General features: G+C 36.5%; 1 protein-coding gene across 1 annotated transcript in view; it reads left to right on the top strand.

Annotated features, from left to right (window-relative positions):
- LOC107569300 (zinc finger protein ZFPM2-like) overlaps positions 1-18067 on the top strand; it is an 80384-nt gene that overhangs the window by 56106 nt on the left and 6211 nt on the right. The window contains exon 7 of the mRNA XM_016255358.1: positions 12491-12685. Coding sequence (XP_016110844.1) covers positions 12491-12685 — 195 coding nt within the window. The remainder of the gene's footprint in view (positions 1-12490; positions 12686-18067) is intronic.

Genomic DNA, 18067 nt, shown 5'->3' with positions numbered 1-18067 from the left:
AGCGCCGTCCGCCAACACAAAAAGCTCCCGAGAGCGCACTAGACTTGTCACACATGAAGCAGTTTGGTAGGAGCAGAATGATGTTGTTGCTCGTCTCTGAAGCGAAAAGCTGGTATGCGATGCACCGGCTGCCTTTTTATGCTCACGCTGTGATCAGCGGCAGCTGGATGCAATCATCGCATGCCATAGTGCATTGGCTTTTATCGTTTAGTTTACACTCGAAGTGGATTGGTCTCTCTAAGCAATTCTGAATGGAAACTAAAATATACTTTAATGTAATTTCTATTTGAAACTTGTATGTCATGTATTTATATATGTTTTGAATTACATCTTTGTAATTATGAAGTTGCAATTTAGGACATTTAAAAAATATTAACTTTAAATGTAATATCAAATAACACACTAGTTAAATGATAATCAAGTACTTTACGTGTGCTTTAGTATGTTAGTCAACATCAAAATAAGTGCACTTAATTACAACATAATGTACTGTAAAATAAAAGTTTTAACTAAAGTTTGCGATGGCGCCGACGCTGATGGCTGCCTCTGTGGCGTGCTCCGCAGTTGTTTTTATGTTTTTGTTAGTTTGTCCTGTCTTTAGTTATATCCCTGCAATCAGTTTCACCAGAGACGAATTGCTGGACATTCAGAAGTACACACCACCCGATATTTCACCGGTTTTTGACTATTCTGATGTTTTGCTGGACATTGTAGTCGGGGGAGCTGCGGCGCTGATCAAGCGCTTCAGGACGCGCAGATGGGTGAAGCGAGCCAGCGCCCTCATCAAGCTCAGGCAGCGCAGATTCAGAACACCGTTGCCTAGCATCCATCTGGCTAACCTTTGCTCTCTACCCAACAAAACAGACGAACTCCTTCTGCTCTCCCAGATAAATAAGGATTTTTCAAACTCTGCTGCTCTGTGTTTCACGGAAACCTGGCTGAAAGACGTCATTCCGGACAGCGCGTTGAGTCTCCCGGGCTTTCAGCTGTTCATTCTGATTCTGATTCTGATTAATTTGGCATTATTGCAAAGTGCATTTTTTAAAAGTCTACTTACTGTGTTATGAAGCAGTCATGAAAGTGTCTTTCTTTAAGTTCACTTACATAGCCTTTATTTCATTAGTATTATGTTTTTTTAAAAATACATATTTTTAAGATTTGATGTACACATTCAATATAATTAAGTGCACTTCTTTTTAACAATGGTATATATTTACATTACATTTAGTCATTTAGCAGATGCTTTTATCCAAAGCGACTTACAAATGAGGACAATAAAAGCAGTCAAAACTAACAAAAGAGCAACAATATATAAGTGCAAATGACAAGTCTCGGTTAGCCTAACGCAGTACACGTAGTATATATATAATACACACACACACATACACACACACACACACACACACACACACAGAAAAACAAGTAGATAGAATAGAAAAAATAAAAAGCTAGTGTTTGTTTGTTTTTTCATTGTTGTTTTTTTAAATAAAAAGAAGATAAATATAGATAAAGTATAATTAAAATAGAATAGAAAGTGCTAGAGTTAGAGGGTCAAATAAAGGAAATATATTTTATTATATTTAAAAGTATATTTAGCAACATCACAGATATTACACAATTGTGTGAGCATGCTTTTTTTATTTTAACAGAAATATCCATTTAATTCAGTCATTCTGTTTTCAATTATGAAATCAAATCCTCCGTCAATCCTTTTGAAACCCATGCCAGCTCTTTAAATTCCCAGTGTGTGGGTCTGAGGAAGCTGTGATGCTGTGATAGAGGGCACAATGTGTCTAAAGATCAGTGCTCAGCATCCGCTTCTTCTGTCTCCAAGTCCATGCTGCTCCATTCTGGATCCCAAATCTCCCAAAGGATGAGATCTGATCAGGTGAAAATGTTTCAATAAATACAGGATTAAAATGTAAAGAATAAAAAAATTATTACTGTTTAATCCTAATGACTTGTAATCATGACTAATTATTTATTCTGTAATTATTTTATTCTATTGACAGCTTTATGTAGGTCTTAATGGTTTCTAGTGAAAAGCATCAACTTATAAACAAATGTTTTTTTTCTATTTTATTACTATGGAACAATGCATGAAACTAAACATGAAAATACACTACTGTTCAAAAGTTTGATGTCAGTAAGATTTTAAAAGGAATGTATACCTTTATTCGGCAAGGACGCAAAGTGACAGTTTTCTTTTGTGACAATGTAAAAGTCTTAATATTTCAAATAAATGCTGAAATAAACTTTCAACAAAATTTTCTATTCATCAAATAATCCTGACAAAATGTATCAATGTTTCAAAAAATATATATATATATATATATTAATATAAAAAAATAAGTAATATATATATTAAAAATGTATTAATTTTAAAATACATTAAAATATAAATCAGTTTGTTAAATTTTAATAATATTTTACAATATTACTGTTTTTACTTTATTTTTTATCAAACCAATGCAGCATGATGAGAATAGTGACTTCTAAAAAAATTTTTTTTTTAAATCTTGCAACCCAAACCTTTGAACAGTAGTGTTTGTATCTGCCTTTGTATTTTTGGATGGGTGCCCCTCGCAAAGAGATCATCATATCTGAAGGTCTGTAGCATCAAAAAGTTGCACTACTACATGCTGTAGATGACCTCAAAGCTGTAGCCCACATAGTCTGAAAGCGATTTCATGGGGTCTTAACCCCCCCATGTCTTGACTTCATATGTACAGTGAATCTAAAAACCATGTGCCCTTTTTCAAGATAAAGCCATGGCCCCGTTTTTACCAAAAGAAGAAAAAGTGAGCAGTAATAACTTACCATTCCATGAACAAATGCTCAATGTTTAAAGAGCAGAAAGATAACTCTTTGTTGCTGGCGCTCGCTCTCCTTGACTAAAAGTGATATTTCCGCTAAAGTGCTCCAGTTTTTTATTATCTGCAGGGGCTTAATTGATTAATCTACTTACAGTGATAATATCATCAGGATGTAATATAGCAAAATGCTGCTCTCCTAAATTATTTTTTTTCTAGCTAACTAGTGAGTTTATGGACATTGAATGTCTTTCCAGAGGTAAATATTACGTTACATAACATTGTTTACAAGCCGTTTTATTGACCTTTTTTCATGGTTGAAACACTGATTTAGAGATTACATCTTGATACATTTTAGTAAGTTATTCTGTTTTTTTAACATACCTTCTGATGTTCATTCATGTTTATTTCATGCTGTAACTAGTATTAAAGAGGAAGAGATCATCGGTTCCTATGAGTCGGCTACAGCGATCTGTCACGCCACATCAAAGAGCATCATAACGGTATTGTTGGAATTTGGTGTTAAAATTTACAGACTTAGACAACTCAAACATTTCAAAAGTAATAAAGCTTATTGTGATTGTTGCATAGTAGACATACTATAAATAATGTTAAGTGAAGCTTTGTTCATGCATCAACTGAAAACAGCATAAAAGATTAATCTTGGGATTTAAGAACTGATATCAGTTCTTCAAAGTGATGATTGATTAAAAGCCATGAATCGATATTGTAAACTCAGCCCTAGTCTCGTGTAGCAAGACCTTCAGACTGACAGAAGAAGGTCTGGATTTCATCGCAGCTTGCATTGGCCAAGGACCGCCAGAAAGCAACCACTCACAGTTTATGTTCAGCGTCATGCTTAGGGCAGTGAAAGTGTTGTGAATGTTGTGTAAGTTTAGTGCAACAATGGCACAGAGTCTATGCTGTGAACTTCACATGCTTTTGAAAATCAATTGTTTGGTTGATCCTGATAAGCGCTTATCGTCATAGTTGTAAACGTGGCCATGAGGGAGTTTGGCGACACGATGGCTTGTTTCCATGCAGACCCTTAAGGAATGCGTCCCTTAGAATTAAACCAATCAGATGACAACTTTGAAACTCCTGAAGTGTTTTCCATTTTGTGTGCCTTATGCATCAGACATTAAGCAATAATGAGTACAGTTGTTCCCTGCACAAAGTCTGTCAAACCAGACCACTGTTTTCAAGCAGACTTGCCAAATGCGCATCTGAGTTCAATAACAATTCAAACTTGTTGACGTCAAGCAAACTTGGTTCCACACCAGAAGCTCTCCCAAGAATTCGCCATTGAAAAACCCATACAGGTTGACCGCTCATTGGGATATTGGTGTGAACGTGGCCCCATGAGGGTCTATAGTGGTTCAGGACTGGTGTTTTCTATAACAGATGTTCTATGGGTTGTTGAGTCGTCTGATATGAAATGTTGTGGCGGTTGTATTCGTGTGTCTCAGTGTGTCTACACACTCTGATATCATACCAATATACCCACAAAATTCTAATTACATAATTTCAATTCAGTTGGCCTTTTTTTTCAGCAAAAGCAGAAAACAGGAGAAAAGCTAAGTTTTGCTCCATAGGCCAAAACCTGAGAAAATGGTCCTATCAGGTTGAAAATAGTAAAAATGTTTAAAAGAATAGTACAAATTTTGAAGCCTTGCAAACAGAATGACAACTTATTAACAGAGAATACATAATTGTATCCCTAAATGGCACTGCAAATAAGTTTGAATGGGTTACAATTGTGACATTTTTGTTCTGAGTAATTTTTTTTGTACCTAGTGTAAAATAGGTTTATGCAAGGAAATGAGGGTGAAATATAAATTCCCCAAAAAATACACATTTTTGACAGAATTTATGCTTTTTGCGTTAACACAACCAAAATTATCAAAAAAAGAAAGAGACAAAAATGGCCCTAAGAATGCACAAGAGTTAAATACATGAATTTTTCTATCATGTTATGGTTTTGAGGATATAAAACAGGAATCTTGTATGTACGTTGGGTTTCGTGGTTCAGGGTTACAGCCTTATGTCAGAGGAATTTCAGTTTGATTCTCACTGAAGACGAAGTCGACAGAGACAAAGTTTAATTGAGTTTTCCTGAAACCAATTGGGAGTTTTGCTAGAAGGTAGAAAAGCAGAAGCACATAATCCTTTTCCCACCGAGGCGCTCGCTTGAGGGGTATCTCTCCTCCCTTTCTCCCAATCTCTCCCTCCTTGCGTCCCTCCCACCCTCTCTCCTGCTCTATCCCATTACCTGGAAAAAAGCAGAGGGTCCCAAGCCACAATACTGAATACCCCAAGATAAAAGTAAAACATTTCCTTCCAAGATGTTTTTTTTTCTTCTAGAAGCTGCAGTTGTTGTTGTTTTTCAGTCACAGATCAAAGTGTCTCACCGGTGTGACTCTATAGGCTGCTCTATAGGGTCAGAACCATGAGTTATACTTCACTGAACGGCTTACATCTTCCCAGTGTGAGCGGAGTGACGATCTACTGGGAGAAATAACAAAGTGATTTGCATTGTATGTCAGTCATCGGCCATAATCCCTAGTGAGGCCCGGCAGAGTCCTGTAGTGTGTCTAACAATTCCTGAGAAAGAGAAGGTGACGGATGAGTGTAAGAGCGCAGCTGCTTATTTAACACAATTACACAGATTTGGGAACAACAACAAAAATCCTTGCAGCATCACCAGACTTTGTTTACTATTATGTTAACCTTTCATGTTTGTCTTTAATGTTTGTTTACCTTTGTTTTCATTTTGTTTATGTTTAACCTTTGTTTACCTGTTTTGTTTGCATTTTCTTAAGGTTTACCTTTATATTTGCCTTTAAATGTATATTTACTTTTAACAATTGTATTAACAGTTACTTTAAATTTGCCCTTGTTTACCTATTTTGTTAATGTTTACACTTATGTTTAATTTTTTTTAATATATATATTTTCCTTTACATGATTGTACTTACATTTATGTTTTTATTTATTTTTTACATTACATCATTTTTTTACATTATTAATGTTTTCAAATTCATTTTAGTAACATAAACCTTTAGATTTGCCTTTGTTTACCTATTTTGTTTCAAGTTTACACTTGCATTTACTGATTTTGTTAACGTTTCCCTTTATGTTGGCCTTTGGTTATTCATTTTGTTTGCATTTACATTTTAGGCATTTGCAATGTATTTACATTTACATTTTCTATTATGTTTCTCTTTACATTTACATTTGTTTGCCTATTTTGTTAATATTTACATTATATACATATTTGAATATTTTCCTTTACATCCGTTTTTGTGTGCTTTTATTAAGTCCTACATTACTTTTATTAATAATAAACATTTGTTTATTAACGTTTAATATGTGCCTTTACATTTATATTTACGGTTTCATCTAACCACTTTGTTAATGTTCATCTTTGCATATGCATATTTGCATATATTTACAGAATTATTTTGTTAGCGTTCCCCTTTAAATGGATTTCTTTACCTATTTTGTTAATGTTTACTTTAACCTTTCCCTTTACATTTGCTTTTGTTTACTTGCTTTATTAACGTTTGCCTCTGTTTGGTAATGTTTTCATTTATTTTGACTTATTTTGTTAATGTTTACACCTTTGTGTTTTCTTTTACGTTTGTTGTTGATGTTTATTTTGTTATCATGTTTTTTTTCACATTTACCTTTATGTTTGCATATTTGTTTAAAAAGTTACATTCATGTTCATCGTCTATTTTTGATTTTGTAAGCCATGTGCTTACAAGCATGTATATGCTGTACATGCATCTCAATTCGATGGCGTGGCGCGCAGCTATTAAGGAGCTGTCACAAATCTTAATTACACATTGGGATATGGAAATGAGTTGCTGCCTGTCAGCGAGTCTGTGATTTGAATGCTTCACATGTAACACAGAGAGACTGTCAAGAAAGAGTTCAATCAAAAATGCTCAAATAACCGGCTAGCTATACACATTCCTCCGTCTTTATTAAGATCACCGCAGTATGAAAAACAGTAAGCGAGGGGGAGGGAGGATGGGAAGGGGGTCTATCTCAGGCAGAATTGATGTGGTTCTATCCATATTCATATTCAGCAGCAGCTGTTATCGCTTTAAAGGCTTTCTAATTACAACAACAAGACAAAAACTGCTTGGATACGGTCCAGACCGGCTAAATGATAAAATAAGCGCTCTCTCGCTCACTTTCTTTCTCTCTCTTCCTCTCGTAATCTCCACAAAGCACCTTGGAGTCTACTCACCCAAATACATGCCAATGAACAGGGAAAGTGCCATTCGGAGATGCAGGTGTCACGTTTGATAAGAAACTTCTGGATTAAATATGCTGTGGCTAATGAGCAGCCGGGCGAGCCAGTGAGGGTGCGACCATGGGCACGATTGTTCTCCAGCTGATAACATTCTGCGGAAGAAACAGCCAAATTCCATCATTTAATAAACAGCCCCGGCCTCTATCAGAGAGAGCGCCTGGATCCCGGTGTTAAGTGGGAGACATTGCTTTTCATTATGCCAATCTCAGGGGGCTTCCATAGGGGTGTGGAGGTGCAGAGACTAACAAATTGTCCCATATTTAGACACGTTTGTTTGTTTGTGTGCGAGTGTGTTTCTCAGAGGTGCATCACTATTACTGTTGCTCATACACTAAATCATTTTGAATTTACTTTGAAATGATTTTCACTCAGAAATGGCTAAATCTCACAAATAATTACAAAGAAACAACACATTGAAGTAACTAAAGTTTTGAAGCCAAAAGACTGACGTAAAACATATGCTAATAATTTTTGTTTTATTTACAACTTTGAAAAATCTTTTTTTTTTACAGTGCACTTATGGTTAGGTATTTGAAAATCCCAAATATTAAACTTCAGTGCATGAATTATATGGCTTGTTGAGAGGAGGTGTGCTATCACTTTTTGTTTTTTTTTACCTGATAACCAACTAAAATGGGTGCAAAAATACCACTAATCGTGGGATCTGAACCATATCTAGATACTAGAACATATAGATATACACCAAATATAGCATGCAGTTTTCTTTATAGCATACAATGCAAAAAAAATTTGCTTGTCATTGGGCCAGGGCAACTCTTTATCTTATCTTTTATTATAATTTAGATCTATCTTATCTATTGTTGGTACCTTAATATGTACCGTTAAGGTACTATTCTGAACTAATAAGGGGTAAATAAGGTACAAAGTTGTGCCTTTGAAGGCACTGCCCCGCTGACAAGATGCTGAACCCCTAAAAGTATGATTTGTGCACATTTTATTCTGAGATGCATCCCATTCATCTAATTACCTCTTTCAGTAAATAGCTGTGGAGGTCAAAGATTTGACCTGTTCGAGGTCATTCTGATGCCATATTGAAGCCGTCGGACTGATGTAAAGAAAGCAAAAAAGGAAAGCGAGACAGACGCAGGTCTTGACCTGTCACTCAAAAGGAGCTTAGTTCACCCAGCCAGTAAAATCTCACTTTCTGCCAGCATTCGCTTTAGCCGGACCAGTAAGCTTGCTGTCAGGAAGACGATTCATTTCTCAAAGCTCCTATTTAGAAATTGGAAAACGGCGGGATAATTTTTTTGGCAGACCTGTCAAGCTACCGCCGCTCTTCAGTTTGAGCCTGAAAGCCGGGGGATGTGGTGTGGTGTGCTGCGGGATAATAAACACTGACTGCACCGCCTCATGAATATACAAAAAGAGGCATAACTTCACACCCTGCTACACCCGCCAGATGACTGGCCGTGCCTCACAGGGAGCCGCACGATGCCCCTCTGGTGTGTGTTTGATGCAGCGCGCGGGCCAGGAGATCAGTGAGGGTGCAGGTGTGCGGGGCAGATGGTGGAGAGGTGATACCCGGGGCACGGAGACTCAGCCTGGCCAGGAACACAGAAGCTCCATGAGGGCGGCCCCCGGGGGAACGGAGCCGTATGACTGATGCACTCTGGGATGCAGCGAGGCAGAGCTGTGATTTATGGAAGGGAGCAGTGAAAGTGAGCTCCCCGCTGTCTCACACACACTGCTGCTGCGCTTGCAAAATCTCTCAAATATGCTGGGGTTTTTAGGAAACTTTCTGTCTGCGTTTTCTTAGGACTCTCTCATTAAACACAGTTGCTGGGTGAAATAAAGATGGCCGTGGGCAAGTAATGTAGGTTGTTTTATGGCATGAGTCACAGTGTTGCAGTTGAAAGGAAGAGGAGAAGGCATAGTTTATTTTTTGACACTTGTAAAAATGACACTTGTAATTTTGAAAGAGGGTTAAACACTTTTAACTAATTATGAAGACTTTGTGGTGTCAAATGTAAACCTGCACAGTGTGAAACAATGCAGAATGTTAAAACCTGATTGATGTGAAACATATGAGGGAAGCAGATCTACAAATCACCTATAGAAACCTACCATTCAAAGGTTTAGGGTCAGTAAGATTTTTGTATTTATTTATTTATTTTTTGCTCAAGAAACATTATCAATGTTGAAAACATCTGCTTAATATTTATGTGGACATCATGATTCTTTTTTTCCCAGGATTCTTTGATGTAAAGCAAGTTCGAAAGAACTGCATATATATATATAATATATATATATATATATATATAAATCGTCAATGTCTTTACTGTCATTTTTGATCAATTGAATGGATCCTTTCTAAATAAAACTATGAATGAATGAATTAAATCATTTATTTATACTGACCCCAAACTTTTGAAGGGTAGTGTGCATTTTTTTAAATTGCCATTAAAAACAACGAGATTTTGAATGTGGTATCAGACTATTATTGCTTTTTGTGTGTGTGTGTGTATAATAATAATAATAATAATAATAATTAATATTATTATTATAATTTTTTTATAAAAACAGATGCTGAATTATTCTGAATTTATGCATAACATTACTTCTGGCTAAATACAGCTAAAATATTTCCTTAACACACACACACACACACACACATATTATGTATATGTATATGTATGAGATAATGCGTATATGTATATTGAAATAAAAACTAAACCTAATCCCAGTTCATATTTGCAGCACTGACAGAAACAAGCACTATTTAACAGAGAATCAATCAAACTATCTTTATGAATGATCCTGAAAGACCTTGCTTTCAAAGGTGAGGACATCGCCACCTTGTGGCAAAGTCTTGATAGTCACACAGATTCCTCAGAAAGCACCATTTAAATGAAGCCTGACCACATTCTTCTGTCCATACAGCACCCTGCAGCCCGTTCTCTAAAAAAATGCTATTACTATGAAGTTTCCTTTAGCCTGTAACTTTCATTTTTTAGTTATGTTGCTATAAAGCTTTCTTATTTTCTTTCCAGCTTTGATAAGGAAGAAACTCATTGACAGATTCAAAAATGTGCTTGAATTCATGGATAAAAGAGAGAGGGAGGAACGATGCAGTTCATTTAAACCTCTCATTGTCTTCACTACAGTGTGTCGTGCCAAAATAAACACTGGTCAGACAGATTGCTCTGTTTAGAGAGAACTAAAATAGCAAAGACATAAGAACAGGCTGGGCAGAGGCTAAACAACACTTTTTACTTTGCTTAATCTATGTTTACTGGGCTTGAGAATGTGTGCAAATCCTTCTATAAAATATACGTTATTTACACACTGCATTTTTTTATACAATTTTTCCTTTGTAAATATGCACCATGGCAACTGTATTATATAAAAAATACGGTAACACTTTACTTGAAGGGGTGTGCATAAGACTGACATGACACATGTCATGAATATGAAGGAGGTTTTATGCATGTTTATGACAACTGTCATTAAGTGTCATTCGCTCAGTTATGTCATTTTTAATGCAAATATGACATTATTTGACCTAACCCTAACCTAACCCTACCCCTACCCTTACCCCTAACCATAGCCCATAACAAATACATCTCAAACAGTGTCATCTTTGCATTAAAAATGACATAACTGAGCGAATGACACTTAATGACAGTTGTCATAAACATGCATAAAAACCTTCATATTCATGACATGTGTCATGTCTTGATTATGTAGGTGTCATGTCTTGATTATGAAGGTGTCATGTCAGTCTTATGCACACCCCTTCAAGTAAAGTGTAACCAAAAAGACCAGTTACAACATTTATTGTTACTACAATAAAACTGGTGACCAAATGTTACCAAAAAAAGGGTAAAATTACTGAAAATGTGCTGTTAAGGTATTAATAATTTTAGGCTATACGATAAAAATGTTGAGGTGCCACTTTATTTCCATTCTAAAATCTGGGTACTGAAGCAAAGTCAGTTGCAAACAACTGCATTAAAACATCTGTTTTATTGAATGGACATCCGTTCCTCATGTCAGACCCACAATACCAAAAGTCCCGTCCATGAAGCACATGTAATTAGCATTCCTTTAGTCATGACGGCGCGTCACAGGTCACTTTTTCTCCTTCGACATGCTGTCAGAGAGCGCTCACACATCTGTGAAAGGTAGCATTGAGTGTACTTCATTCTCATTGTCCAACTCCCCAATTAGTCCACGTTCTAATTCTAGCATTTAGTGCTTAGCATATCATGTCTCTTCTTGTTATCTTGCATTCCAGACTTTTGTAAATAGTCATATTTAAAACTTTAATCCCCTCAATGGAAGATGACGCACAGACAGAAAGTCCGTCATTTAGACAGATAAATGTTATCTCAGTCACAAAGCACTCCTTTTCTTTTTAACTGGCTAATGAGTTTGTTCTGCGGAGTCCAGTGGAATGTTTCATCCGCAGCCCTTCAATTTGATAATGCTGTACTTTTATCCATGATGTCCATTCTCTTTAGCGACAGCGTCTTCGGCAATACACTTGTCCCTCCCTTGTTTGTTGCGGCTTCAAAGCAATGCATTTGTGTGTAGGACAGCGGTTCAAAATGTATTACGTTTCTATTTACCACTGTGCCAATTTCTGTGTATTTAATATAAAATAGATAAAAGTAAAAGCTTACAACTGCTGTTTTTGAAAAACAAGTTTTCAGAGGTCTTGCAATGATACCACACTGCCAGAAAAATTTTTTGCAACAAAAGAATTGTCCTCTGGGTGAGTTTTACAGCAAGTAGAAAGCACTAATTATTGATCTATTTTAGGCATAAACAAAATAGAATACCATATTTCATATTTCACCACTAGGTCTATTTGATGGGTTCATTTTTATCTGGACAATCTCTATTATAAGATTATTGGAAAATGACATTCATCAGGACTTCATAACCTAATGTTGCTCTCTATCAAATTTTCTAATGATCAGTTATCATTTATTTTCAAATCAAATGATCTGTTTCAACTTAGGGTTAAAAGTGGCCTTAAAGGGAAAGTCCATCCATCCTGTCATCCTTTACTCACCCTTATTGCATTCTAAACCTGTATGACTGAATTTCTTCTTTGGAACACTAAAGATAATATTTTGAAGATTTTTTTTTCCAACTGTTTTTGTCCATACAATCAAAGTCAATGGGGTCCAAAAACAAAACATGTCTCTAAATCTTTTCTTTGTGTTCCACAGAATAAAAAAAAATCATAATAGGTTTTAGTTTTTCTCTCTCACACACACACACACACACACACACATATATATATATATATAGTTGATCTCATTCAATCTCCAGGGGATCTCAGATAGCATAAATAACTTTCTTTAAATGGTTCTCACAGGAGGACATGTGTGGTGTTCCACAACTAAAAACATCATGGAAGGAGACGACCTTGCAGCCTGTGTGGTGGATCTGCACTCACATCTTCAAACTCCCTATGGTCAAGGGATGTACCAGGCCCGACAGCTGGATGGCATTCAACTACTTCCTCAGCAAGCAGCCATGGCGTCCATTCTGCCTGGCACTATCATTAACAGTGAGTGCTGCATTATCAGGCCTCTGACACAGTGGATAGACTGATTAATGGGCTTGGTTAAAAATGGAAATCCATGTCAAAGAGTCATCGCAGCTCTGATGTGCATAACATAAGAGAATTACCAAGGGTCGAGGCTGACCTTCAGTTTCGCAGGAATTAGATATTAACCCTCTTCCATTCTCTAATCATAGTTAACAAGAATTTGATGTGAACAAGAACAACAGTGCATTTGTTTTGATGGGGTCTATAGGGTTGGGTTATGTGGTTCATCCCATTACTGCAAAATACAGTTATATTCCATCCCAGCATCCATCTAGCATGGATCTGCTCTTGAGCCAAATATTATTACCTTTACTTTTTGAATAATGTTTTGAGTTGGTGAAAAGCTTTTAAACCTACAAATATGTAGGATTTTGGAATTAAAAGAAGATAAGAACAAGAAATATTTAAGATTCTGCACCATTTCAAGGTCACTAATTAATTTGGTATCAAATAACAAAAATGTAAAACAGAAGTAGTTTAATGGTCTCAGATTTCTTGACCCCACTGTATTTAACTTTGCGATTTTAGATGCTTTTCAGAAGCTTTAGATAATTCAGTATGGATATGCTTGTGTCCATTTCTGTCTTTGTAGAAGACATCTTCCCCTGCAAGGCATGTGGCATCTGGTTTCGGAGTGAAAGAAACCTCCAAGCCCACCTTATGTATTACTGCAGTGGGCGACAAAGGGACCCTGAGATGGTGGCAGAGAAAAATGCCAATATCAGCCATCAAATGCTCTGCAATTGCACATACCCCCAATGCAATATGAGCTTTGCAGGCTCACATGCCTTGGAAATGCACTTATCCACACATAACAGTGAGTAGACCAAGAAGACATTCTTTTTCAAATAACAATTTAACCAGTCACAAATAAGACAGACACACTTGTTTATTCAAGAGCCAAAGTCTTAACTAGTCTGGTCAGGTTGATCTAGTTTAAGGCCCAGGTATACTTCACTTTCCGCGATCGGTTCCATCTGGAGCACAGCCATGTCCACACAGCTTTCAAAGTATACTCAAATGCAGATGAGCGTGCATGGATGAGTTCGACACATGCACAGTACCACCCAATAGACTCTCAACGTTCACCTTGCGCATGCACTGTTGTACACGGACAGTCTGCGCATTCACAAAATGTGGGCTGCACGTTGACTGTATGCACGGACATCTGCAGACACTTCTGATGACCAAAATTGAGTCACTCGTCAGTGTGCGGACCGTCGCGGACCGCGGACGGCAGAAGTATACTTTGGGCTTTAGGGTTGTCCAAACCTGTTCCTGGAGAGCCATTGTCCTGCAGAGTTTAGCTCCAACCCTAATTAAACACACCAGCAAGGTCTTCAGACCGACTAAATATTTCCAGGCAGGTGTGTTGTAGCTGGTTGGAGGTAACGCAGGACGTTGACTAAGAGCAGGATTGGACACCCCTGGTCTGATTGATGGTTTTGGATGAGTTTTGGGCAATTGTCATATGGTCAGGCCGGGAGACCAACTAAACCAGCTTAGGCTGGTTTGAGGTGTTTTTTGATAGTTCAGTAGAGAGAGGACAGGGAATTATGGGTATAGTGCAGGGGTGTCCAAACTTGTTCCTGGAGGGCCACTCTCTTGCAGAGTTTAGCTCCAACCTTAATTAGACACACCTGAACCAGCTTAAACACCAGGGAAACTTCCAGGGAAGTGGAACCTTGGCCCTTCAGGAGCAGGATTGGACACCCCTGGTATAGGGAATCAGGAAATGTTCCAAACAGGATTCCAACTAAAGTTATCTGCACAAGCACCATGGCTCAATGTATAGGAGTCTGTACACTCCTTGGTTAGACTCAACTTTGTATTGTAGTGTTCCTCATTAACACCATTTCTGTTTTCTTTTTGTTTTTCCAGTTCTCAAGTCAGATGCGATATCCACTGGAAGAAACTTAAAAGAGCATGTGAAATAGCGGGCCTGCACCCTGTCTTAAACCTAGTCTACAGCTGTAGAAAAGGTAGAGATGTTAACCTCTTGAATTCACATGGCCCGGGACATTATAAAGGTGGGTCCCAGCCCCCATACATGTAAAGACTTCAGGAAAACTCACCCAGTTGTCCCCGCTTGACGATGGCCCTGCTGTTTTTAATTGGACAACAGACACTTTGTTGGCTACTGTTTGTGATGACTGAAAGTGACCACTTGCCCCCCTCTTCTTTAAAGTGGACGTATTAAATTTTTCACAAGCACCGGTTTCTCCCCTTGTGGTCAACAACATAAGACATTTTTACAATTCTATGCTGGTGGACTCAGCAGCAAGAGGACAATCAAATCAGGAGATTTATCCTACAGTCATTTATTAGAAACGTTTAACATATTTGTTGGGAATACTGTGTGTTGATTGTGTTTTTATGTATTTATTTAATAATAGTTGCAGCTCTAAACAAAAAATGCAGATCTGAGATGAAAAGCAGTTTTATGAAAATGTTTCTTTTAGAATGAAAGAAAGCAGCCACATGAATGGTTATAAAGAAAAATCTACAGATGGTGGAGAAACCTCTGGCTGACTAATGTGTCAACATATCCTTAAATACTGGCAATCACGTTTTCTGAATTAATAATTGTCAATACATGTAGAGTCTAGTTTGTCTTTGATGTTTCTTTATGCTTCCATATATTTTTCTTGACAATGCAGAACTCTTCTTAAAAATGACCTGTATGCGTGTTTGCTGATTCATTATCTCTTTTTTAATATTTGGCTTCTAATGCAATACTTTTTAAAAGATGAAACATTATTTAAAGCAGTATTATGAAAGGGTACGTTTTTTTTACTTGGACCCCAAGAAATTGTCTGTGTGAAGTGTTTACTAAAGTCTTGCTGGAGAAGGGTTTACACTTGGTATGGATGAGTCGTTGTAATCTTTCCTACAGAAAAACAAAACAAAATAATCTGCTCAAAAAAGAAAAAAAAAAGTTGTCAAAAATGTGTTGCTATGCATGTACCTGTATGGAATGAAATTCCAGAAATGTGGGAAATGTTATTTTATGTGACATAAAAATAAAAATTCTTATCTCAGGACAGCAGTGTCAATGAATTTGCTATATATAATCTTTTTTATCATTACTGCATATATTTAGTTCAGGACCTATTGAATATCTATAGACAGTAGGAGTGTGTGTGGTCAAATGTGACCCTGGAGCATAAAACCAGTCTTAAGTCGCTTGGGTATATTTTTAGCAATAGCAAAAAAAAAATAGTCCAAATTATCTTATAACACACAAGAAGTTTTACTGCTCGTCACACACAGCAGAGCATGTGAAATAGCAGGCCTGCACCCTGTCTTAAACCTAGTCTACAGCTGTAGAAAAGGTAGAGATGTTAACCTCTTGAATTCACATGGCCCGGGACATTATAAAGGTGGGTCCCAGCCCCCATACATGTAAAGACTTCAGGAAAACTCACCCAGTTGTCCCCGCTTGACGATGGCCCTGCTGTTTTTAATTGGACAACAGACACTTTGTTGGCTACTGTTTGTGATGACTGAAAGTGACCACTTGCCCCCCTCTTCTTTAAAGTGGACGTATTAAATTTTTCACAAGCACCGGTTTCTCCCCTTGTGGTCAACAACATAAGACATTTTTACAATTCTATGCTGGTGGACTCAGCAGCAAGAGGACAATCAAATCAGGAGATTTATCCTACAGTCATTTATTAGAAACGTTTAACATATTTGTTGGGAATACTGTGTGTTGATTGTGTTTTTATGTATTTATTTAATAATAGTTGCAGCTCTAAACAAAAAATGCAGATCTGAGATGAAAAGCAGTTTTATGAAAATGTTTCTTTTAGAATGAAAGAAAGCAGCCACATGAATGGTTATAAAGAAAAATCTACAGATGGTGGAGAAACCTCTGGCTGACTAATGTGTCAACATATCCTTAAATACTGGCAATCACGTTTTCTGAATTAATAATTGTCAATACATGTAGAGTCTAGTTTGTCTTTGATGTTTCTTTATGCTTCCATATATTTTTCTTGACAATGCAGAACTCTTCTTAAAAATGACCTGTATGCGTGTTTGCTGATTCATTATCTCTTTTTTAATATTTGGCTTCTAATGCAATACTTTTTAAAAGATGAAACATTATTTAAAGCAGTATTATGAAAGGGTACGTTTTTTTTACTTGGACCCCAAGAAATTGTCTGTGTGAAGTGTTTACTAAAGTCTTGCTGGAGAAGGGTTTACACTTGGTATGGATGAGTCGTTGTAATCTTTCCTACAGAAAAACAAAACAAAATAATCTGCTCAAAAAAGAAAAAAAAAAGTTGTCAAAAATGTGTTGCTATGCATGTACCTGTATGGAATGAAATTCCAGAAATGTGGGAAATGTTATTTTATGTGACATAAAAATAAAAATTCTTATCTCAGGACAGCAGTGTCAATGAATTTGCTATATATAATCTTTTTTATCATTACTGCATATATTTAGTTCAGGACCTATTGAATATCTATAGACAGTAGGAGTGTGTGTGGTCAAATGTGACCCTGGAGCATAAAACCAGTCTTAAGTCGCTTGGGTATATTTTTAGCAATAGCAAAAAAAAAATAGTCCAAATTATCGATTTTTCTTTTATGCCAAAAATCATTAGGATATTAAGTAAAGATCATGTTCCATGAAGATATTTTGCAAATTTCCTACCGTAAATATTTAAAAACTTCATTTTTGATTAGTAATATGCATTGCTAAGAACTTTTTTTGCACCCTCAGATTCCAGATTTTCAGATTTAAAAAAAAGTTACCCTTATTTTGTTATTGTTTTGTTGTCCAGGGTCACAAATGTGCAATCACTAGCACCACCTAGTGTTAGTTACGATTCAAGACAAGAACTCAGTTCCTTCCTTTAACCCCTTAACTGTCACTCACATTCTTGAACATAGACGTGAAAGTGCACGATCCAAACTTACATTTTTATTATTCATGAACGAAAACATTTTGTAACATGATATTGATGTACCATTTTCATGGTAATGTAATGTTTGATTTTAAAATGGGTTTCAAAGGAGGAATTTTGAGATTTAAAGTTTTCAACTGATATATAATTTCTGATGAGTTCTAAAGTGTGATCGAGAAAAAGGCAACAAAGAAGACTTTTTGACAAAGGTCAGAACTCCTGTTATGATGTAGATTTTTCAGGTGCACTCTTGTCAAATATTAATCTATTACTTTTCCTACATAATTTTGAACAAAAACATTGGTAAAATATCTATTTAGGAGTCTTAGACCTTTCCACCGATATATAGTTTGTCATGATTAGATTAGGATTTAATTGTAATATAGTGAAGTAAACTTAGGCGTCCCACAGAGGGGACGGG

The sequence above is a fragment of the Sinocyclocheilus grahami genome, unplaced genomic scaffold, assembly GCF_001515645.1.
Source record: "Sinocyclocheilus grahami isolate Dianchi unplaced genomic scaffold, SAMN03320097.WGS_v1.1 scaffold1331.1, whole genome shotgun sequence".
Taxonomy (NCBI): Eukaryota; Metazoa; Chordata; class Actinopteri; order Cypriniformes; family Cyprinidae; genus Sinocyclocheilus; species Sinocyclocheilus grahami.
Note: the sequence above shows the minus strand (reverse complement) of the source record. Positions and strands in the feature narration are given on the sequence as shown.